This window comes from Poecilia formosa, unplaced genomic scaffold, assembly GCF_000485575.1.
Source record: "Poecilia formosa unplaced genomic scaffold, Poecilia_formosa-5.1.2 Scaffold1, whole genome shotgun sequence".
NCBI classification, from domain to species: domain Eukaryota; kingdom Metazoa; phylum Chordata; class Actinopteri; order Cyprinodontiformes; family Poeciliidae; genus Poecilia; species Poecilia formosa.
Genome location: NW_006799940.1, coordinates 3,957,953 through 3,979,045, shown reverse-complemented (window position 1 = coordinate 3,979,045; position 21,093 = coordinate 3,957,953). Strand labels below are relative to the sequence as shown.

At 38.0% G+C, this 21,093-nt stretch overlaps 1 protein-coding gene across 1 annotated transcript in view; it reads right to left on the bottom strand.

Annotated features, from left to right (window-relative positions):
* lpgat1 (lysophosphatidylglycerol acyltransferase 1) overlaps positions 1 to 21,093 on the bottom strand; it is a 49,142-nt gene that overhangs the window by 25,405 nt on the left and 2,644 nt on the right. The window contains exons 2-4 of the mRNA XM_007545855.2: positions 18,193 to 18,445; positions 3,227 to 3,345; positions 2,022 to 2,117 (exon numbers count right to left, since the gene is read on the bottom strand). Coding sequence (XP_007545917.1) covers positions 2,022 to 2,117; positions 3,227 to 3,345; positions 18,193 to 18,430 — 453 coding nt within the window. The 5' untranslated portion in view covers positions 18,431 to 18,445. The remainder of the gene's footprint in view (positions 1 to 2,021; positions 2,118 to 3,226; positions 3,346 to 18,192; positions 18,446 to 21,093) is intronic.

Sequence of the window (21,093 nt, the reverse complement as noted above, 5' to 3'; positions counted from 1 at the left end):
TTTTTTTGGCACACTTAATTTTTTTTTTTTGATCAGGAAATTTGTATAAATACAAAAAGGAGAAGAAAAAAAAAAAGCTACCTCCTCAACCAACATGACCCTGAGTAAAAAATTTACTTCAACCTAAATCTAGTAACTAGTTGGGCAAAACATATATATATTAGAAAACTTTCCAGATGCACTGTACATTCACAAATAACTTGAATGCTGCAAAACTAAGCATTCGAACATTTTCTTGTCAGCGGGATTTATCGATCTTCTTTATATGTAAATAAAAATAAGTGATGGAGCTTCGCTGTGCTCTGGTCATGTGCCGCTGTGCTGTGTGTAACAATGTTTGAGACGTTCGTGCCAGTCATGAGTGGACAGCAGATGCTCTGGGTGACCGGGGCAGCTGCTTGCTGAGTGGATGTGTGAAGCATTCTGGGGAAAGATGTCAGGAATTTACACACGAGAATGCCAAAGGGGGCGATGACAGAAAGGAGGAGGAGGAGGAGGAGAAGGAGAAGGGCAGAAATCTCTGCGATCGCTCAGACTTTCCTCTACAGCCCGTCTGGCTTCACCCTCGGCACAGTGCCTGATGTGAAATCCCACAGCAAAGCGCTGCCATGACCTAAAAAGAAAAAAAATAATTCCCTCCTCTCATGCTGTTCCGCCATGCTCAAACTGTGAGAGATGACGGGTTTTTATTCGGGTGTTTTTTGATTTTTTTTTTAGCAAGGTGAATACATTCTGATTCAGATTTAGTGAAATTGAAGCATTTTGTAGATTGAATACTGCGAGGGCGAATGGGGTCTGGAAGCACAGAAAATTTTAAAATAATTGCAAACATGTCCACATGGTGCTGGCACCAATATGGTCTGCTTACACAAAGCAAATCTGTCAACTGTAGTAAATATTTTTACCATGGGGTGAATAACAGGGTCAGATGTCATGTTTTGACCTCTCTAACTAAGGCTTGAACTCTGCTGAAAAGGGTAAAATAAGTTGGTTGATATAACACATGGATGTATTTCATATTAATTGTATTTCTACATTCTCTTAGACGTTGCACTTTGTGAAATAAACCAAACACTTTCTCCCCCTCACCTGCCGGTGGTGTTGTGCCGAGCACCACTGATGTAACGACATGAAAACCTCTGAAGAAGACAACTTCCTGCTTTACGAAATGTAAACAGAAATGAAGTGGCATCAAATTTTAGCAGTTGTAGGATTTCTCTCGTCTTTGACAAAAGATCACGAGTGATTTCTAATACGCGTTTTTGTTTTGGTTATATTTACCCAGAATGCCTTGCGCTATATTCCACTTTTTGCTTTTGGAGTAAAAGAACTGGACTTTCTAGACAAATGAACAAGAGTTTGATTAAAGCGGAGTACTAAACAGGATTGGTGTGAAAGCACCCTTATTAGCTGATTAGCATCAAGCAAACATCTGCTACCAAAATTTTTTTTAAATAGATGAGATTTTAAAAAATGTATGTTAAAACACACCAAAGCTTGGTATACTTGAGTCTACCTGGAAGACAAAGACATTCACGACATTCCATGAATTCCCTGACTAGCAGGAGCCGTGGCGCTTCCATATGTATGTTCAGCTGTCTAGACGGACCCAGATGGACCAAGCGGGGCCCCCCATCACCCTCACACATTACTGTCGACGGCAATTCTCTTTCTCAGGACACCAGAGCTACAGGAATACACCCATCTCCTGACCAGCAGTGATAACCGGATGGGTTTCTAATCCACAACTGAGACAGGCAGTAACAACTAGCCTGTAGCAGTCGGGGTTACAAGTGGTGTATCGTGGCCCAGAGGTTAGTGCTTTTATTCCTTCGACCATCAGAAAAACAAGGTGTTGACAAGTTACGGGGACAAAAATAGGATTTTATTCTCCAGCGACAAGTGCTGCTGCTGCCTTTAGGGGGCGAGACACCAACCAGAAAAATAGGCTGGTCAGCTCAAGGACGGAGGAGAGGCAGTAAATTAATGTCGAAGAATATTTAACACTTTGGCTCTCCTACCTGTCTGATGAAGAAGTCCCCATGAATCAGGGACACTAGACCAAAATTAGTGTATTTGAACACATGGTCCATCAACCACATCATTTTCCGCACCACCTGAAAAAAAAAAAAAGAGAAAAAAATACAATAAATATCTGTTACAACTACATTTTTTTCTTTCGCTCAGAAGTGGAGCAAACCGACATCGTCCCCTCCACCCTCATGACCTGCACAAATGCAGCTCCGGCTTACAGGCCTTCCCTCGCTAAGAGGATAAACTGGGCCAGCCATGCAGCGGTGGAGATGGATCATGATCATGTCTGTGCAGTGTGACTCGGCACTTCCAGTGCCAAAACAACAACCAAACAACAACAGTACAGAAGTAACCAATGGAAACACAGCATTGTTGAACTTAAATACAGATGATCAACAAGTTACAGTATCAGTTTATTTAGGGCAGCAGCTACTGATTATTTTAGTAATTGATTATTCTACTAATCAGATTTAAAAAAATAGGCACATTACACAGATTTTTCATTTAACTACTTAACCCTTTATATGCCATATTAGAAATACTTTAAAAAGATGCAAATTTAAAAAAAAAATCAATTTCTTTTTAAATAAGAAAGCAATCATTTTATTGCCTTAAAAAGCTCAAAGTAAAAGGGAAAAAAATAGATTAATTAAACTAACGATTAAACTATGATTCAAAGAAGAGTCTTCTTCAGGTTCGGTAGATTTGACTGAATAAACTGCAGAAAGAAACTGCTGAAACACCAGCTTACATCTGACAGATGGCGGCCTCTACGAGAACTGTACTCAACTATTGTACATCATAATAAACTTCCAAAACAGAGGCATACAGCTGTAAGGAACAAATCATCTTCAAGAGCAGGAATATTATGACAGAAATTAGCTCTTTGTATTACCCAGAAAGTCCTCCGTTTACTTTATGTAAGCCTTTAAAAAAACAGTAAAAATCATTCATCCAAGAAACATTTGTACTTGGAAATTTACCCTCATTTCACTTCCAAAAACAACACCCGTTGAGTTTAAAGCTGGTGTGGCTCAGAGTCTGATGCAAAATGAGTCCGAGGCAACAGGAACGACGGCTAAAGGAACTGCTGGGAGCAACATTCCAACATTCCAGCAGCTGCTCTGCTCTTTACGCATGTCGACATCACACCTCTGCAGCTTTGACACGGTTCTGTTCCTCAATGTCTTACCGTGCCCTTGTCTTGCAGGCACATCATGAGAGTGCAAACATCCCCAGTGGACTGATGATTGACAATGACCATGGCTTCTTCTTCAGAGATGTCCCGCACATCATCACCCCACTCTGTGACTGAAAGACAAAAGACAAAAGCACAAGTTTTATTCCAGTATCAATTAATAAGAAGCCTATGTTGCAGTTTGCATGTTTTCTCGCACCAGATTATTCATCAGGTGTGACATTGTTTATATTTCTGTGCTAAAATGTCAGTCAATAACCTGCTAAAACATTATTCCCATCCTACTACGTAGATTCAAAGCAGGGCAGCGATGCTTGAGTTTGTGAAATTAACCAAAATGCTTGAACTAAAGATTCAAACCAACCTTATATCGTGAGGAACTGCACCTGTTGTTTTTTAAACACACAATTATGGATCGGTACGACCATCTGCTCCTTGTAAAATGGTGATCCCACCTCCAAATTACGCAAACAGGCTGCTGTTCAAATTCAAATTGCATCTTATAGAGACACCCTTGCATCAATTTTAGCAAAGAGGAGTAGGAAAATGCACAAGCAGTGTCACGGCAGGTTTATAAAGTAAAATATTAAATAGTTGCAGCATAACTCAAAAACCAACTTTGGGTTTAAAGAGCTTTAGTCATTTAAGGCAGCTGCATGCATCTGTACTCCATTTCTCTCCTGAAATGCATCATGACTGTATCCTTCTCTATATTAAGGCTAAAACTAATGGTGAAGGTGCAGAAACCTATATTTTACAGGTGCAAAATGCTCTGCGATCCAGCCATGTTCGATCACAGAGTTTCATGAGACCGGAGGGGCAGTCTCAGTGTTTGAAGGAGGACTTCAAACCATCAAATTGTTTATCAAAGACTAGACGTTTAGTTCAAACATAGAAAAGTCAAACAATGGGTGTGTTTCCTTTCATCAATATCTCTGAAAGGTGCGTTTTCCTAAGTACATACACAGTAAAAACCACTTGTCAACATGCATAGGGCTTAAAACTCACAACACCTGCCCTCGTTCTGTCATTCTGACAACAATGCTAGCCTGCTACATGTTTGCTGATACAAATCCTCCCTGCACGAATGATAAGCACAGTACATTCCTACAAAACCAAGTTTTATTAATCTGGACCTTATCACCAAAAATGTTCTCAACAGAACAAGCAAGAGCTGGACGAACTCTGGTTTTCTAAAACCACACAGGCTTTTCCAGACATTGTTGAACCCCAAAAGGTTATACTAAATTAACTTTTCCAGAAAATTATGTTTTATTTATTGGATTTTTTAAAACATTTTTTATGACAAGTGGAAACTGTTTTAAAGCAGTTCATGTAAACCAGTTTTTTGTTGTTTTTTTTCGTCTTTGAGTCTTTAGAAAAGCTGCGTTTTAGTTTCTACGAGTGCATTTCAATTAATATTTACAAAAGCGCTATAAGTTTTACTTTTTTCCTACTGGACTTTGCTGTGTTCGCAGGCCTCACCCTGACTATTCTACATAATCTAATTCGACAACAAATGTGTTCAAACTAACTCCTCCAGAAGCATTATGGATGTGCGCGGCGACTTTATGCTCTTCGCTTTTCTGAATCATTAATGAAGATGCATGTTGACTCATGCTGAATGACAACACGTTGGTCTGTGGTTGGAAATGAGGAAGGAGAAGTGAGGTTTCAGGAAATGGTAACATACTCACTTTTTTTTATCTGTGACCACTGAGTGGAACAAGGGATGACTTTTAACATTCTAGTCTGTTGTTGGGAAAGCATACAAATAACTTCTTCAACATTCAGTGATTACGCTTTAAGTCTAAACCTGATCAGCAGCTGTGTTTGAATGGGAAATCCCTGAATATCTATTGGAAAAGCTGCACGTTAGCTCAGAATGTTGCAGCAACATGACGTGAGGCTTATTTGCATGTGCATGAATAATGCTTCCCTCCTCTGTGAATCAACACAAGGCATCCATGTACACCAGAGAGCAGAACTGCAGCTTTGTTCACTGTCAAAGAAATAAAAATAGCAGGGAGCAAAAAATATAGCTGCAAACTGAAGCTCTCTAGGCCAAGAACAGGAAGATCGAGTAAGGCACGCAGCACACAGGTACATGGAGGCCTTACCTTCCCACAAAGCAATACTGATCAGGAGCCGACAAAAAGGTTATGCAAAAATGACTCATTTCGCTTTTATTTTGCAAATAACGTCATTCAAGTGCAAGAGACTGTAAGCGTGGATTAGGTGACATAAGAATAAGGACATAAGAAACACTGATCCAGACATGCAGCAACAAAACACACACAAAAAAAAACAACATCATCTACTAAAACAAAGAAATTCCCATAAGTGGACCTGGATGTCCCGCAGCCGCCCACACACTCAGATCCAGCTGGCCACTTTATGATATGTGTGCACATTTTATGATCACCAGTCTCTGTTTTCCTAAAGGTTCAAACAAAATGACAGAGAAACAGCACTGCCTGTTTGTGCAAGCTGCTCCCACACAGATTTATACTGATGGGTTTCCCACCATCGGCTGGGAAGTTCTGAGTAGAAAGAGGGAGAGTTGTTCTCTCTTATGCAACAAAATGTCTATTACTTTCATTTACAGCAGCCGTCCAGCAGACAACAGCAAACAGTAATGGCTTCGTAATGACATTAAGCACAGCGCCACCTGCTTCAGTGGAAAATGCAACTGCGTCACTGACTGATGCTGTTAAGATTATGAAGGTAATCGTTAGTAAATACAAAACAGAAACATGCATTAATGTAATTGAATTTTTGAAGATGCAACACAACCATAAAATTTAACATCGAGCAGTCTCGATCTTATTGAGCAGGCAGACTCTTTCACATCAACAGTAACTAGTAACTTTAGCACCTTGTGGTCTGCTTTCAGGGCTACCTTGGTTGAATGCATCGTGGATATCATGACAGTAATTTTGAACAACTAATATAATTACATTACTAAATCAGAATACCGCTAAGTCTTTATTATTTATTATAAATTTTTTATTCTCTTAAGAATGTAGAGCTAACTAAATGGTCTAAACAAGACCTTAAAGTGGTTCCAGTTTCTCTCGATGGCCAACTTGTTGAAACTGTGGCAAATTTGGGTTGTTCCTAGACAGTCAGCTCAACTTTGCTGAAAACACTGACTATATTTTGAAGACTGTTCTCAGAGACTCTACCTTTTAAGAAGACGTAGTGATCATGGGGTGACCAAACTAGACTCTAGTTGGGGCACTGAATCTTGGGGGAAAAAAATTATATTTTATTTATCACTACAAAAGGGTTCAGTGACTGCACATATGAAACTGGTGGGTTCGGTACCTCAAAAAAGGTTAAGAACCACTGTTTTAAGGTCTTTTTAAATGCACACACTGATTCTGTGTCTGTGTGAAGGCTTCAGACGTAAAACACAGTGTCAACTGCTGTGACAATTGTTCATCCAGTTTTCTATTAGGGTGCATTCACACCAGTCCTGTTAAGTCCGCTTCAATTGAACTCCAATTCATTTGCGTAGAAAGTCCGATTCGTTTGGGCAGGTGTGAATGCGCAATTGGTCAAGAAAGTAAACTCCGACCTTCCTGAAATCCTAGGTCTCGGTTTGGTTAAAGTGAATTCTGGTGCGGTTTCAATGCATATGTGAACACAAAGTGGACTGGAGACCACTCCAGCAGGAAGTGGAGTACAGCGTGTGGCATTCTGGGTAAGTACAACTAAAAATAAACAAGTGACTATCACTAGCGGGACAAATGGCAAGTACCTTTTAAAAAACAACAACAACAACAAAAAATCCTACAACTTTTAAAATCCGACCACATTCGTCTTTACATTTTGTGAACAAGGAATTTGTACCCAGTGTCTTCTTCAGAGGGTTTTATGCCATTTCCTTCAGTGTTTCTTGGTGCAGCGCCACCACAGGCGAAGGGGGAAACAGGTTTTTCAAAGGGTTTGGTTTGTTTGACACAGTGCAGTGTGAAAGCAAAACACCGCGACGGAATTCCTAACAACTGTTGCAAATTTATTCCCCAATTGAATTGAGTGTGAAAACACCCTTAATCTAAAAATGTATCCTACGTTATTAAGTATTTGTATAGTATAGTCTTTTCAGTCACTTCACACATATCCAATGCCCCGTGTCAATCCGCACTACAGTTCTCTTGATCTACGCTGTCAGGTGTCTGCTCAGAGCACACAACCAAGTTCAACACCCTCTCTCTCCTATCAGAGTATTGATGGGCTACATATGGCAGCTGTAACAACTGAAACACAGCTCATAAGAGCTGAGCTGATGACCACACCAAAGCCACCGGGGAACTTCAGAAGCTGCTATTGCAAATTAAACACTTGGACAGCTTTGCATATTAAGAGGGAGGTGAGAAGATTCAGTCAGGCTCCAGCTGGTACAGGTGATATCCGAAGAATTAGGGCAGGTCTGACCAGTTCTAGCGCTGTGTAATGCAAATGTTATAAATGTGAGACCTTAATTTGCAGAGGAGGACTGAAGCTCCTGTCTGGGAGGCCCGTAGGGAGATAAAGATTCAGAAGAAACTTTAAGCCCACCTCGTATTTGTTTTTTTGTTTTTATACAGAATTAGAAATGCTTTATCGGATATGAATAAAAAATTCAACTTCCTTTTCAAATAAAATTAATATTTTATTCATTAAAATGCAGTAACATTGCATTCCTTTAGCCAGTTCTGCTTGGATTGTTGATTTGTTGAACTAACTGATAATTGGACAGCAAAAGGTTTGTCTTTTCACCTAATTTGTACTGGGTTATGCTAAAGTGATGCCACTTGAGGAGTTTGGGTAGAAAATATTTCTAGGCAAAGATTTGTTTTTACCTTAAATGAAAAAATATGTAGATTTTGGCTGAATTGCTGCTTTGACTGTGTTGTTCTTTAGCAAATCATCTTTATAGACTCTGTATACTTCAGTTAATAATTTATGAAATTAGTTGAAAATTATTTGAATAATTGATTCGTCCCAATTAATCATGCCCACCCCACTTTGTTGTATTTTTTCCCCATCAAGTGGACTTTTTATGTCTTCAGAAAAGCAGTTTCTCTTCATTTGGAGACACGATTGACATTTAGCCTTTGTTTCACCTCCCGTATCCAAGTAAAACATACAAACACTCACGAGAACAGATAGAGAGCACAGATAAACACAAACGAAGTCCATGAAGTGTGCGTTCCCTTAAGAAAATGTAACTTCACACAGAACATGCCCTCCTACACGCCACTGCTGCAAGAGTGAAGCATAATGATATCGGCGAGTTGGGTCATCTGTCAGACAGAATACATTAGGGAAATTGTCTTTGAGAAATGACACGGTTATCACGACGGGATGACAGCAACACTGCAGGCACGGTGTCTAATCTGGTATCTGCGGTCAGCTAAACGTTGTGCCACTGACCTTGACACCCATCTCCTCTTGTAAACCGACAGCACATCGTGACATTTCCTCATCTTCCACATAAAGAGAAACCATCACAAAGAGAGATTACCCTCCCACCCCTCACGACAAAGTCATTGGTGTTTGGTAACCGAGTCAACTTAATGAAAACCAATGATTTGTGTTCAGAGAAAACCAGAATTCAAAGCTCTTATTGTTTTTCCTTTTAATGCAGCAGCAGCTACAGAGAAGCTAAGTGTCAATTGTTTCGGCAGGAAGAAAAATGAAGTGTTGCAATAAGATCTGGATTTCAGATGGCATATCTAACACTAAAGTCAAATGAGATATTTTGCATTATTAAACTGATCCATATCGATATTAAAAATTTGTTGTTGTTTTTTCCCCCCAGCTCATGCTTACAGCAATCCTTCCTCTTGATGAGCATTTGGCATCAGTAGACAGCAAACTGCATCGAGTCATTAACCCCACTGAACTATAAAGCTTTATTTTCAAATGAGGATTCCTGGATATGCACTAGCTAAAAATAATGTTTTTCTCTGCTTTTACTGAATAGAGTATTAGCTGCGTCTGCATGTTTAGGTTGATTTTCCTAAGAGAAATTATAAACCAGATGTGAGAAGGTTGACGTGACATCAAAATGGATAAAACATCAACACATTACATGTAATGAAACATTAAATCCACACTGAAGCAGAAAATGACTAAAATTAGGGCTGTAACTATCGATCATTTTAGTAATCAATTATTCTATCAATCTACTAAAAATTTCCAGATTTTTGCAGATTTTAACTTAAGCCTTTTTTACAATGTTAGAAATACATTAAAAGATGCAAACAAACAAATAATTCAATTTTTTTTTCAGTAAGAAAATAAACATTTTATTCCCTAAAATGCAATAACATCGCATTCCTTTAGTGAATTTGAACTGGGTGAAGCTAAAACTATGCCACTTGAGTTTTGAGTAGAACATATTTAAAGACAAATGCAACAAAGGTATTTATCTAAAATTCAAAATGCATAAACATTTTGTACAGTTTTGATTTAATTACTGATCTGAATGCATTTTGTTTCCAGCAAATTATCTATTTTTCTGCATACTCCAGTAAACCATCTAAATTAGATGATTATTTATATTATTGATCCAATTAATTGTTTCAGTCCTACCACACCAGGAGCTTTTATGATGAAAAAAATTCTGAATTGACTTCCTGCTATAAACCTGAACAGAGATGGACACTTCCCAAACATACCTATAATCTCTTAGACACACTGTGCGCTCTGTTAGGTTCATACATTTACATTTTTATCACTGTACTGACATTATATGGCATAACTTAGTTGGAAACAACGCTCAGATAAACTCATCCCAGCAAATGAGTACCTAACAGTAGCCCATTTGTCTTTACCCTGCAGTAGCTTCAGGCCGCATTTTTCAAAAACATCTTTCACTATCTTTAAACGCATCCAACTTTCTATTTGTCGATGCTCTTGTGAGGTCATTCTGACAGAAAAACTGTAACAGACCTTGGGAATAGGTCAGCCCACCAGAATGTTTGGCAAAGAGCAGCGGAGAATGCGATCACAGTCATAAAAAGCTTTAATGCTGCTGGATGCAATGTTTACTGTGCAAACTTAAACATATTTATTTGTTTTTTTTTCCTGTGACAAACCAACACAATGTAGGACATAGCTGTGTGCAGACCACCTTCTTCTACCCGTCTGCTCTGGCAAACTGGAAACACAAGTTTTTACAGCTTTCTTGCACATATTGATTACTTTTTGTCACTTTCAATTTAAATAATGACTAGAACTGGATTATTTCTCTCACTTTATAACACTGTGCCAACAACTCTCCTGGGATCAGTTTCACTTTAGCTCCAATTTTCAAGCAATTCCAATAAAGATCAGCTCTATTGTATTTATGTATTATATTTGTATATTTATACACTTCTATATTTGTATTTAGTATCTGTATTCTGTGAGTATGAGAAACCTCAGCTACCTTAGCTATGCACATAAACTAGGCAATTAAAGTTAATTCTTATTATACCAGCTTCTACAGCAAACTGGTTTATTCTAATTTTTCTTTGGCAAGTTAAATACACTTTAAAATGTATCAAATATGGACAGATTTTGTTCTTAACCAAATGTAGATTCTAAAAAAAATATTTACGGGTATTTGGTTCAGAAAAGTTCAGAAATTGAGTTTCAACATCTTATTTATCCCCTATACCAGTTTTAAACCCACACATGAGTTCAGTAAAAAAATAAAATAAAAAATAAAATAAAATAAATCTTAATGGCAAAAAAAACCCCTGTTGCCATTCAGTAATTAGTAACTAACACCAGGGTCTTTTAAAATATATTTCATTCTTCTGACAGTCTATTTTTCAAGAACATTCTGAAGCATTCAATTAAGCAACAAAAAAACTAAATGGTAAAAAAATCAATTTAGAGGTAAACGGTGTCTTAAAAAATATCAGGTTAATCACATACATGCCCTGCAAAACCAAAGGGCATGTATGTGCCCTTTGGTTTATTACATTTGTAATAAAATGTGTACATTTTATTACAAATGTACACATTTGTAATAAAATGACCATAAGAATCCCTTTATTCTTAAGAAATAGACTTTTATTCCTTAAAAAGACAGAATTTAAGGAAACATTTCCAGACTGAATAGGAACCCTGCTAACAATACATCAATTGACAAGTATTGAACAAACTACCATGCTGAAAACTCAGAAAAATGTTTTTTTTTTTCTTTTTTTTTTCCTAGAGCCAAATCAAAGGGCAGCTGTAAATATTTCAAATGAGAAATTTAAACTGCTGGTACTTCAGTTCAAAAGGCAGAAACAGGAAATGTGACTTATAAGAATGTTGCTATCATTTCAAAGTATTTTCTGACAAACGTAGCGCATGCGCAACTCCTCCAATCCAACTGATGTAAATAACATACAAAGCGAAGAATGAGTCTGGATTCATTCGTGACAGAAAGAAGGTCACCAAAGGCAACTATTTTTATTGCAAGACGAAAACAATCTACTGCATGTCTGACAGGATTAAGATCATCTACATCTAAGGCCTTGTAAAGGAATATTAAAATCTGTTTTTTGTTGGTTTTTTTAAAGAAACATTTAGCGTTAAAAAAAACTCCACACAGAAAATTTTAATCCAAAGCGGGAGACAAAAATGCCTTACTTCTATCAACACCTTCTATATGAATGAAGATCTACAGAAATATCTGTTTCAGCAAACAATATAGCAAGCAATCTTTAAATAGTGCTTCAAAGGATGAGTGACAATAATTTAACAACATAAATCTGTTGTTCTAAGACAGCTAGCTTTGTTTTCTGAGCAGATTACTTTTGATCTGGACATTCAGTAATGTGGAAAAGTATTGGCCTCATTACAGATTTTATTTGTTTTCTGTTATGTATCACACCTAAATGTTCTTGATAATTAAACAAGAATTATATTAGAAAAAGATACATTGAGTAAATACAAACAACACTTTCCAAATAAAGACTTTATTCCCTAAAGGGAAAAGCAAGCGAAACCAGCCCGTTACCGCCTGCCCTTGTTGAATCTTTAATTAACTGAGGTTAACCACATTTTTGTGTTTCACTTTCACTGTCCAAACCAGGCCTGACTACTGCTAGATTAAAGTAGAACCGGTCAAACAAAATGAAGTAGGCAAAATGATCTAATGGAGGAAAAAAAAGCAACACCTCATGTTGTGATCTAAATAAGTTCAAGAACAGATAAGAAACAAAAAATTAACAACTATTAGTGTGGAAAGATGCAGTCTGAGGGTGTTTTCAAACCTAACAGTCTGGTAGACTCAGTTGAATTGGGGACCGAAATTGCAACAGTTTTTACTTTTTCCAGCTACTTTGATTCGCTTTCACATTGCATCATGTCAAACTAACCAAACCAAAACTGTTCACCACCTCGCCTGTGGTGGCGCTGCAGGAAGGACCACTGAAGGAAACAACATGAAAGCCTCTGAACAAAACGAGTTTAAAACCTGATCCACAAAATGTAGACAAAAATGTAGTGCCGTCACATTTTATTGACTGTAGGATTTCGATTTTGTCTTTGGCAAAAGAGGACAAGCCATTTCTCCCGCCATCGCTAGACATGCATGTTTGTTTTGGTTGCATTTACCCAGAATGCCCTGCACTATAGTCTGCTTCCTGCTTTTGGAGTAGTTTCGTCTGCTTAGCATTCACATATACATTCGAACTATGCCAGAGTTCACCTAGGTTTGTAGGAGGACCAGAGTTTGATTTTTTGGTCCACATCAGAGTTTGACTGCACATTCACATGTTTTCAAACAAACCAGAATTTCTAGGCAAACAAACTAGAATTTGATTAAAGCGAACCATACAGGGCTGGTGTAACGCAACCTTAAAGTGCAGTTGAAAACATGGTGTTTTAACCACTACTGTGTCTTTGGATCTTCCAAACAAAGTCTGGAAGCTGATGGAAGACTCAACAGTGCAGCCTTAACGAGCAAGCACGAGATCTTAACTGCCATTTGTATGAGTTTTGCAAGCTTATAACCTCAGAATTGGGCAACTAACGCATCCGGGAGATCACAAAAGAACCAACAACACCATAAATGTTGCTCTTTACCAGTAAATCCTAAAGGAGAATGTCCAACCATCAGTTTACCACCTTAACTTTAAGCAAACTTGGGTTATGAAATCCACTTCTGAATGGCTTCAGGAAAAAAACTACTTTAATAATTTGGAGTCAAGGCATCAAACATGGCCTTCTGCCTTTTTCCGTCATTGTTTTGCATATAGACAATTCGGTGCCATCCATTTGGCTCTGTGTGTTGTATCAATTACGCCACGCCAGTGAGATATAGATTTCCCACATAATGCTCTACTCATTCTCATAAATGCCCCGCGCGCTTTCTGAACATCAGGGCATCACGCTGAAGCCCCCCTCCTTCACCAGGACCTCAGAACAAAAGAGATGTTAATTCCCATTCATGCGATCGCCCTCTCAACTAAGCATGAGCTGCGGGGCCATTATTCTAAAGTGGTTCACTCCTTCACTTGTACAAGAAGACATGACTTACAATCAGCCTACACTAAGCTTTCATGTACAAGCCACATGAAACATTTATCAAAGTGCGTTGACCGAGCAACTGAAGCCTACTTTTCATATGTAGAAGCCTCCAGAGCAAGAATACAAAGTTGCTCGACACAGTTAAAACATTTCAGAAGAATCTACAAACAGGACATTTGATTTGCAAAGATCTTTGGTGTAATATACAAGCTTTAGAAATTATTTGTTTTCGGAGAATGGGGATAGGGGGGAATAATCAAGGAAATGTCTGTCGGATATGATTTATCCCCACCTACACAGTCCAGTGATTAGGTCTGATCAGCCAAGTGACTGGTAGCGCTTTGTGGGTGTATGGAGGCTTTAACAAATAAAAAGCACAGTCTGTTGCCGCTTCAAAAGAAGGAGTCACTCTGTGCTTTAATTTCTACTGCCAGGAAATATTAAGTCTGACCATCCTTCATCCATAAAGGTCAAAAGAGCAATTAATCCGAGATGATAATTGGGTTTAAAATGCCAGTCAAGTTTTCAACCACCAAAACTGATTTGCTGGACTCAATTCAAGCCACTTCATTAATCTTAAAGGTAAATTATTAAAGTTCCATCAAAGAGTCATTTAAAATGGGTTCAGCTGTGGGCAAGAAGGATTTCCTGTAGCAGTTGGTTGCGGCAGCTCTAAAGAAGCCCCTGACTGAAAACGCTCTGTTGTGTCAGAGTCTTAAGAAGAGGTTGATCAGGGTTGTCCATTGTGTTCTTTGTAGATAAGGCATCCCTCTTTACACAATCATCTCGAGATGTTCCAGCACATCTTCAGTTTTTTTTTTAGTTCACCAACTCTCTCTCCATACTGGACTACACACTCAGAAAGCTGTCTGTTCAAGATCTGGCTGGTTTTGTATCAGCTTTCAATTTATGTAAGTTTTGAAAATGTTTTCACATCTCCAAGAGTTCAGCCTAGAAAATACACAAGAAGGCTTCTGTTATTTGGTGTATAAACTACTAATACAGGTGGTTATAAGTGTTTTTGTGCAGGTCCCAAGTATTCCTAAGTTTCAGCGACTCAAGGCGGTTTTGGTCACTAACCCAGTACTGCTCCGTTTTATTTTTGCTGCACTTCTCCAGACCTGGAAAGTCACTCAAATCAAACTTAAAGTGTGGAAGATAATGTTTTATGTCAAACTGAGGTAAAGATTTGATTACTTGTTTGAAATCTATAAATTATTTATGAACTGTCCTGAAAAAAAAAAAAAAAAAAAAAAGAAAATAGTGATTTCAACAAACATGGAAACAGCAAACGGGTTTTGTGAATCAACAAAAAGAGTGAATCACTGCTTTGTTTAAATGAATACGTAAGAAATAATTAATCTGAGTCCTGCCAGAAACCCAGAGGTGATAAAGAGAGGCTAAAGATGAGCCTGAGTGGGCTGCAGACACATCACAAGGTCTGGTTAAATGTGTGTATATGCAAGGAGATTAAGATCCATGTTATACTGCTTCCAATGCAAACACCATTACCAGTATGATCAAAGACTAGGAGATGCAACTCCTAACTGGAAAACAAGTGTGCGATGCCTGGGTGCTCAGTGATTGCTTTGATCTTCGTTCACAGGTCTGACAGACCACCCACTCATGCAAAATACACCGAAATCTTCCTTCTGCTAGCTTCACGCCATGTGCTCCACTGCAGTGTGGAGCGTTTGAGCGATAGGGGGAAAAAAGTTCCAACTTCATTGAGAACGAGGTCAAAATGAGTCAAAATACAACTCATTGTCCAACAGATTTTCTAATACAAACTAGCTTTGGATTAAACTTGGCACAATGACAGCAGATTTAGGCATGTCTCTTTAGAAAGTTTATAATTTGTTTGGTTATTTATTCTTAGGGTGTTTTCACACCTGATAATCCGTTAGACTTGGTTCTATTGGCGGCCCAATTGTTTGCACCATTTTTTACATCTTAAGCTGGTGCAGGTCACTTTCACGCTGCATGTCAAATGAACCAAACCAGGAGAAAAACCTGTTTACCCCCTCACCTGTGGAGGCGCTACACCAAGAACCACTGAATGAAACAACAGGAAAATCTCAGAAGAGGACATGAGAACAACTTCATTTTTTGAAAAATGTAAACAAAATTGGCGTAGCATCAGATTTTAGCAGCTGTACGATTTCTTTTTTGGTTCAAAACAAGAGTTTGATTACACATTCACACCACCAAAAAAAAAAAAAAAAAAAAAGAGAAAAAACGAAAAACGGACGTTCTAAACAAACGACCTGGAGTTTGATTAAAGCACACTAAACAGGGTTGGAGTGAATGTTCCCATAACATCTGCCAGGTGACATTATAATGCCATTAGCTTCCATGCTAAAATAAAAAAAGTGCGTTCTTAGGAAGAGGTTTCTGATGTGACGCAATGTTTGCCAGGCTTGGGTCGGGTCCTCCTCCTGTCAAGCAAGCGTCTTAACACCGATTAGGCTCAGTTGTATTACACATGAATGAATGACTTACATTTTCCATCCAACTCACTGAAAGCTGAGCTACGCCCCACAACTGGCATCGATAGCATGCCCACAGAAGAAGCACGAGAGGCCTGTGTAGGCTCATTCTCCCACCACTTTGCGTCTAATTAGGAAAACAGGATGCAGCTCTTGGTAGAGTTTCAAGTTAAAGTTGAAGAACCAATCAGTGATAAACACGGAGGACTTTAAGTGCATTCACCTCCTTGCTTAATCACTGACATTAAACATTCAGAGCATAGTGCACACAGTTGACAGATACCATTTAGCACCAATTGAGTTATCCGATATTTACAAAGCACCACTGTTCTGCTACTCCAGCTAACATGATTTAACTTCAACTTTTTAGCAATAAGTCAAGGCAAGAAAGAGGAGTTTAATGTTGACTTGCATTGAAGATTTGATTAAGTAATCAGAGCAAATGTTAGTTGATTGTGTCTGACATTCACACATTGTTCAGGTCAATAAGGTCAGGGTAAAGATAAAGTTTTACTTGAAACAAAGCTATTCAGAACAACTTAAATCTCCGATATTTGCTTTTCTATCCCACCTGGCTAGAGTTAATTTTGTTATATCTAATAGCAACACAAACAAGGTATCTGTCAGAGCAGCTAAGCAACGTCTAACATTCAACATCACATGTTTGTATTGTGAATAAAATACCATGTGACCTTACCTTGTAAGAATTCAATCCTCATCATAGTTGCATTTCACCTCTTCTGTTCAGAAATGTATAGTATCTGCTCATCAAATATCAGTGAAGATCTCTCAATCGCTCTTTAAAACTGGACTGTTGCATCTTTGATCAACTTAAAAACTTTGGTTGACAGACACAAAGAGGAAACGTGGTTCAAAAACCATTTTTTCCAGCCGCACATTAAGACTCCAGTAAGCGTTAGGAGTTGCGGATCCCTGGTGTGTCATCAGCGCGACATCATTTCCTTTCCTTGGCAGTAAGGAAGTAACGATACATGCATTCAAACTGAATCATTTGCGCTCAACCAATCCAGCGTTGCTCAAAATCTAAACATGAACAGAGCTGCAGTGTGTGACGAAGTTCCACCACTCAGCTTTTAAAAGGTGGGTCATGAAGCAACACAATTACCATGACTATAAAGCAACTAAAGTTCATTTAAAAAGTGCTTTTGGTCCCTTTTATTTTTCCGTCTTGGTGCACTTAAATGTTTCTTATGCAAATTTTAAATTCATTTAAAGATATCTTGAGTAAAAAGACATTTCAACGAACCAGGTGCCATGTCAAAAAGTAAAACCTGTGTCTGCATAAGAAGCACCTTTGGCTCAGAATAGAATTTTTTTGACATTTCACAAAGAAGAAAAAAATATGAACAGACCATGTAGCTGAAATGAGCAAAACAAAACAGTTTACACACCCAAAGAAAGAAGAGCTTTGATCATCTAAAATAAAAGTCACAGTTCACATGATTCAGCCAGTCTCAAGATGTTTAACCCAATTATGAACATATCTCAATGCTACTGCTTTCTATATGCTGAAGCCATTCAATTATTCATCAGAGAGCTTTGTTGCTCTCCATGTTTCCCTCTTAGCAATTTGTAAGCATTCTGCTCTCCGCTGTGTGCAACCAAACACCACAGCTGCCCTGGTCACTTCAAGATATTCACGCAACAGAAAACAACAACTTTACATTCAGCCACCTGATCATGAAAATATTTGCTTTGAAATGAAATTAGTTACTTAGATAATTAGGAATCTGACAAAAAAAAAAAAAAAAAAACGTAGAATCAGCATTCGTCATCGATCTCATTTGTATTCAGCCATCTGTCCGTCTCCTGCTAGTGACTTCGATCTATGCGCTTGTATTTTTCAGCAAAAACAAACCTGGAAAACGAGCAGACCGAGCGCAAACTGAGACCAGAGAGGACAGCACGCAAATCCGCCTCGGTACCGTCGAAGCGCCTCACCTGTGTAGCCCGCGATCCAGCCCCACGAAGACACCATGGCCAGCAGCCATTTGAACATGACTCCTTCGATGTGCCAGAAAGCGGAGCTGTCCCATATTCTCAGCGGCTGGAGGAGCAGCAGGTACAAGCAGTAGGACGGGATGGCCACACAGTTGTTGAAGAACATGAAGGTGAAACGTATCACAGACTTGAGGAGAACCCAGCTCAGTTTGCCGGCACCGTCCATCAGCTGTGCCATTCTGAAACGCACCGTCTGCAAACAAACAAAGCCGCCGTTAGAGACTCGTGTTGTTTGACCTACAGTAAAAAAAATGTTCTGCTTGTAGACAGAGGGTGTGCACGAAAACAAGGGATAGAAATAAAGAATATAACAGTCAGCATAACTGTCACATCTGGACAATAAATTGTCTCAGAAATTATTGTGATAGTCAATAATGTTGTTTTAAGACTAATATGAAATGAAGTGGCATAATATTGCAAGTTCACCTTCTCAAATACTAAAATACTTTGAAGACATTTTAGATATCCAGATTAAAACACAACAAAAAATAAAAAGGAAATTAAAACCACACTAATCCGAAACCTTAAATAAAATGGATTATGAAGACTTTGTAAACAGAATTGCCTTTCAAAAAATAACAATATTCACAAAGCATCTTAGACCTTTAAGCAGCAGGTAATCACTGTGAATAGCTGACAAGACAGCAGAGCGTCAACATTGATATCAAATAGATGACACGGTAAAATGACCCGCATGGCGAGAAGCCATGACAAATCACAACAATGATGAGGATGTAAATAAAGTGCGATCAGACATTTTGATGCTGTGTGACAGTTAATTTAATGTCGCTTAGTTTCATCGTCATCCAGTCTGGATTCAGTTATCTGTAAAGTCCTATCAATCTACTGGGAGCGTATTTGTTTGTTTTGTCTTATTTTGTTTTCTGCATCAACCAATCACAGTCACTAGAAGACCGAGAACTGAGAATCTAGGCTCAGTTTTCTACACAGAATGGAAACGATTTCCAAGAAACTCTACTATTAAAAGGCCTTATTTAAATCACTTCCCTCTTTTCACTATTTTTCTTATTTCTCCGTTATATGTTTCAGTATAATTGGTCTCTATCTCAAAGATAATCGCATAGCTGTTATGTAGCTGTTTTTTCAAAACAGAAATACAGCTCCCTTCGCAACCATTTCCTCCCTGATACAGATAAGCAAAAAGCCTTAAACTAAACAATTTTTCTCATAGCATAAATAGCATAAACTGAAAAATCCAGCCTTTAAGTACATTTACTCATAGAGAGAGGGGGAAAAGCCGCATCTTCCCCAGCAAAGACCAAAATAACTATTGACGCCCATAATAATTCCAGTAAATTCCACATAACCAAACCATTCTGCCAGTTTTGGCAAAAGTTTCTGTTTCACTGAAGTATACAAATGATTTGATAGAGAGGCCAATTCTTCTTCAAAACTGTAAAGACAAGAGAACGCCACAGAGATGTTCTACCATCGCTCACCTAAACGGGTTTCTTCAACTTTACTAGAACTTTAACCAGAACTGTGTGCCGTGGTCAAATCAGATTGAGCTTTTTAGAAAGACTTTCAGGTGAGTTTAGTAAGAGTTAAACATGCTTACTGCCAGGTATGGTGAAGGATGTGTGATATTCTGTGTCTGTCGATATGTGTTGGCATTGTAAAGAATAAGCAACTTGCCTGTTATATTCCTAATTTTAAAAAAACTTCAAAAACCAGTTCCATGTTGTGATTATGTTTCAGTTCCTCCAAAAAGTTACTCCTCTGCTCTGAAACACTATTTTGCTTTCTAATAACAGTAATAAATATAACATCATTTTTGCATCAGAATTTTGTTTTTGCTTATTTCTACTTCAGTTCAGAACCTCTTAAGATTTTTCTGCTAATTCTTGAACATCACACTGTAAATAATTATAAAATGACATTTGTGATTTTCTCACTGATGTTTGCAGACTTTTTAAGGCGGGTTTATGTTTTCTAATGTTCAATCCTACAACACAGAGCTTAACAGGACATTCCTGCATAGAATGTACTTTTTGAGAAGAGTGTGTTCACACACTGTACAAGACAGAATGTTTTTCTGCTTCAGAGCAAATAATGACGTTGCCGTTTTTAAACTGTGGGAAAATTATAATCTACGATACGAACGTGACATTTTGGCTGAATAAAACAACTGTTACTAGTCAATCACTCCAGAATGTTTGTTAAAAATTTCATGGTAGCATCTATAAAAAAAAAAATATTATTATTATCCCAGGATTGGACCGTTTTAAATACTGAAGCTGCTTCAATTTCTAACACACATGACCTTTGCATAGAGTTACTTTACTGATCCATCTGATTAAGTAGGTTTTGTTGAGGACTGCACAATATAAGAAACTGCAATTATTAATGCCATGTCAATGTGTTTGTAAATGCAACAGATTGTAATATAATCAGATCATGTATTTCTTATGATTTTTTTTTTTTTTGCATGTCTTTCATCACTGCAATCAATGTGCAATTTATTTTAACAAAAATGTTTATTTATTCCCCAAAATGTAATGTTTCATTGCAACATTTGGGCTGATATTGATGACCGATATTTACTGATGTGTACATCTCCCTACACTTTCGATCAAACCACCTACATTGCTTTTCTGCTTCAACTGATCACCCCAACAGTCCTATAATGTTTCACTGTCACATGACTGGACAAATATCACAAGGCCAAACACATGTACAAACTGGAACAAAATGGAAATAAACGTCAGTTGTTCAAATCACATCAACCCCGTTTTACTTATTGGACCGACACCGACAGGTTAAAAAAAAAAGAATAACAACAACCAACACTGATGTTGATCCCTAAATATTGTGCCTCCC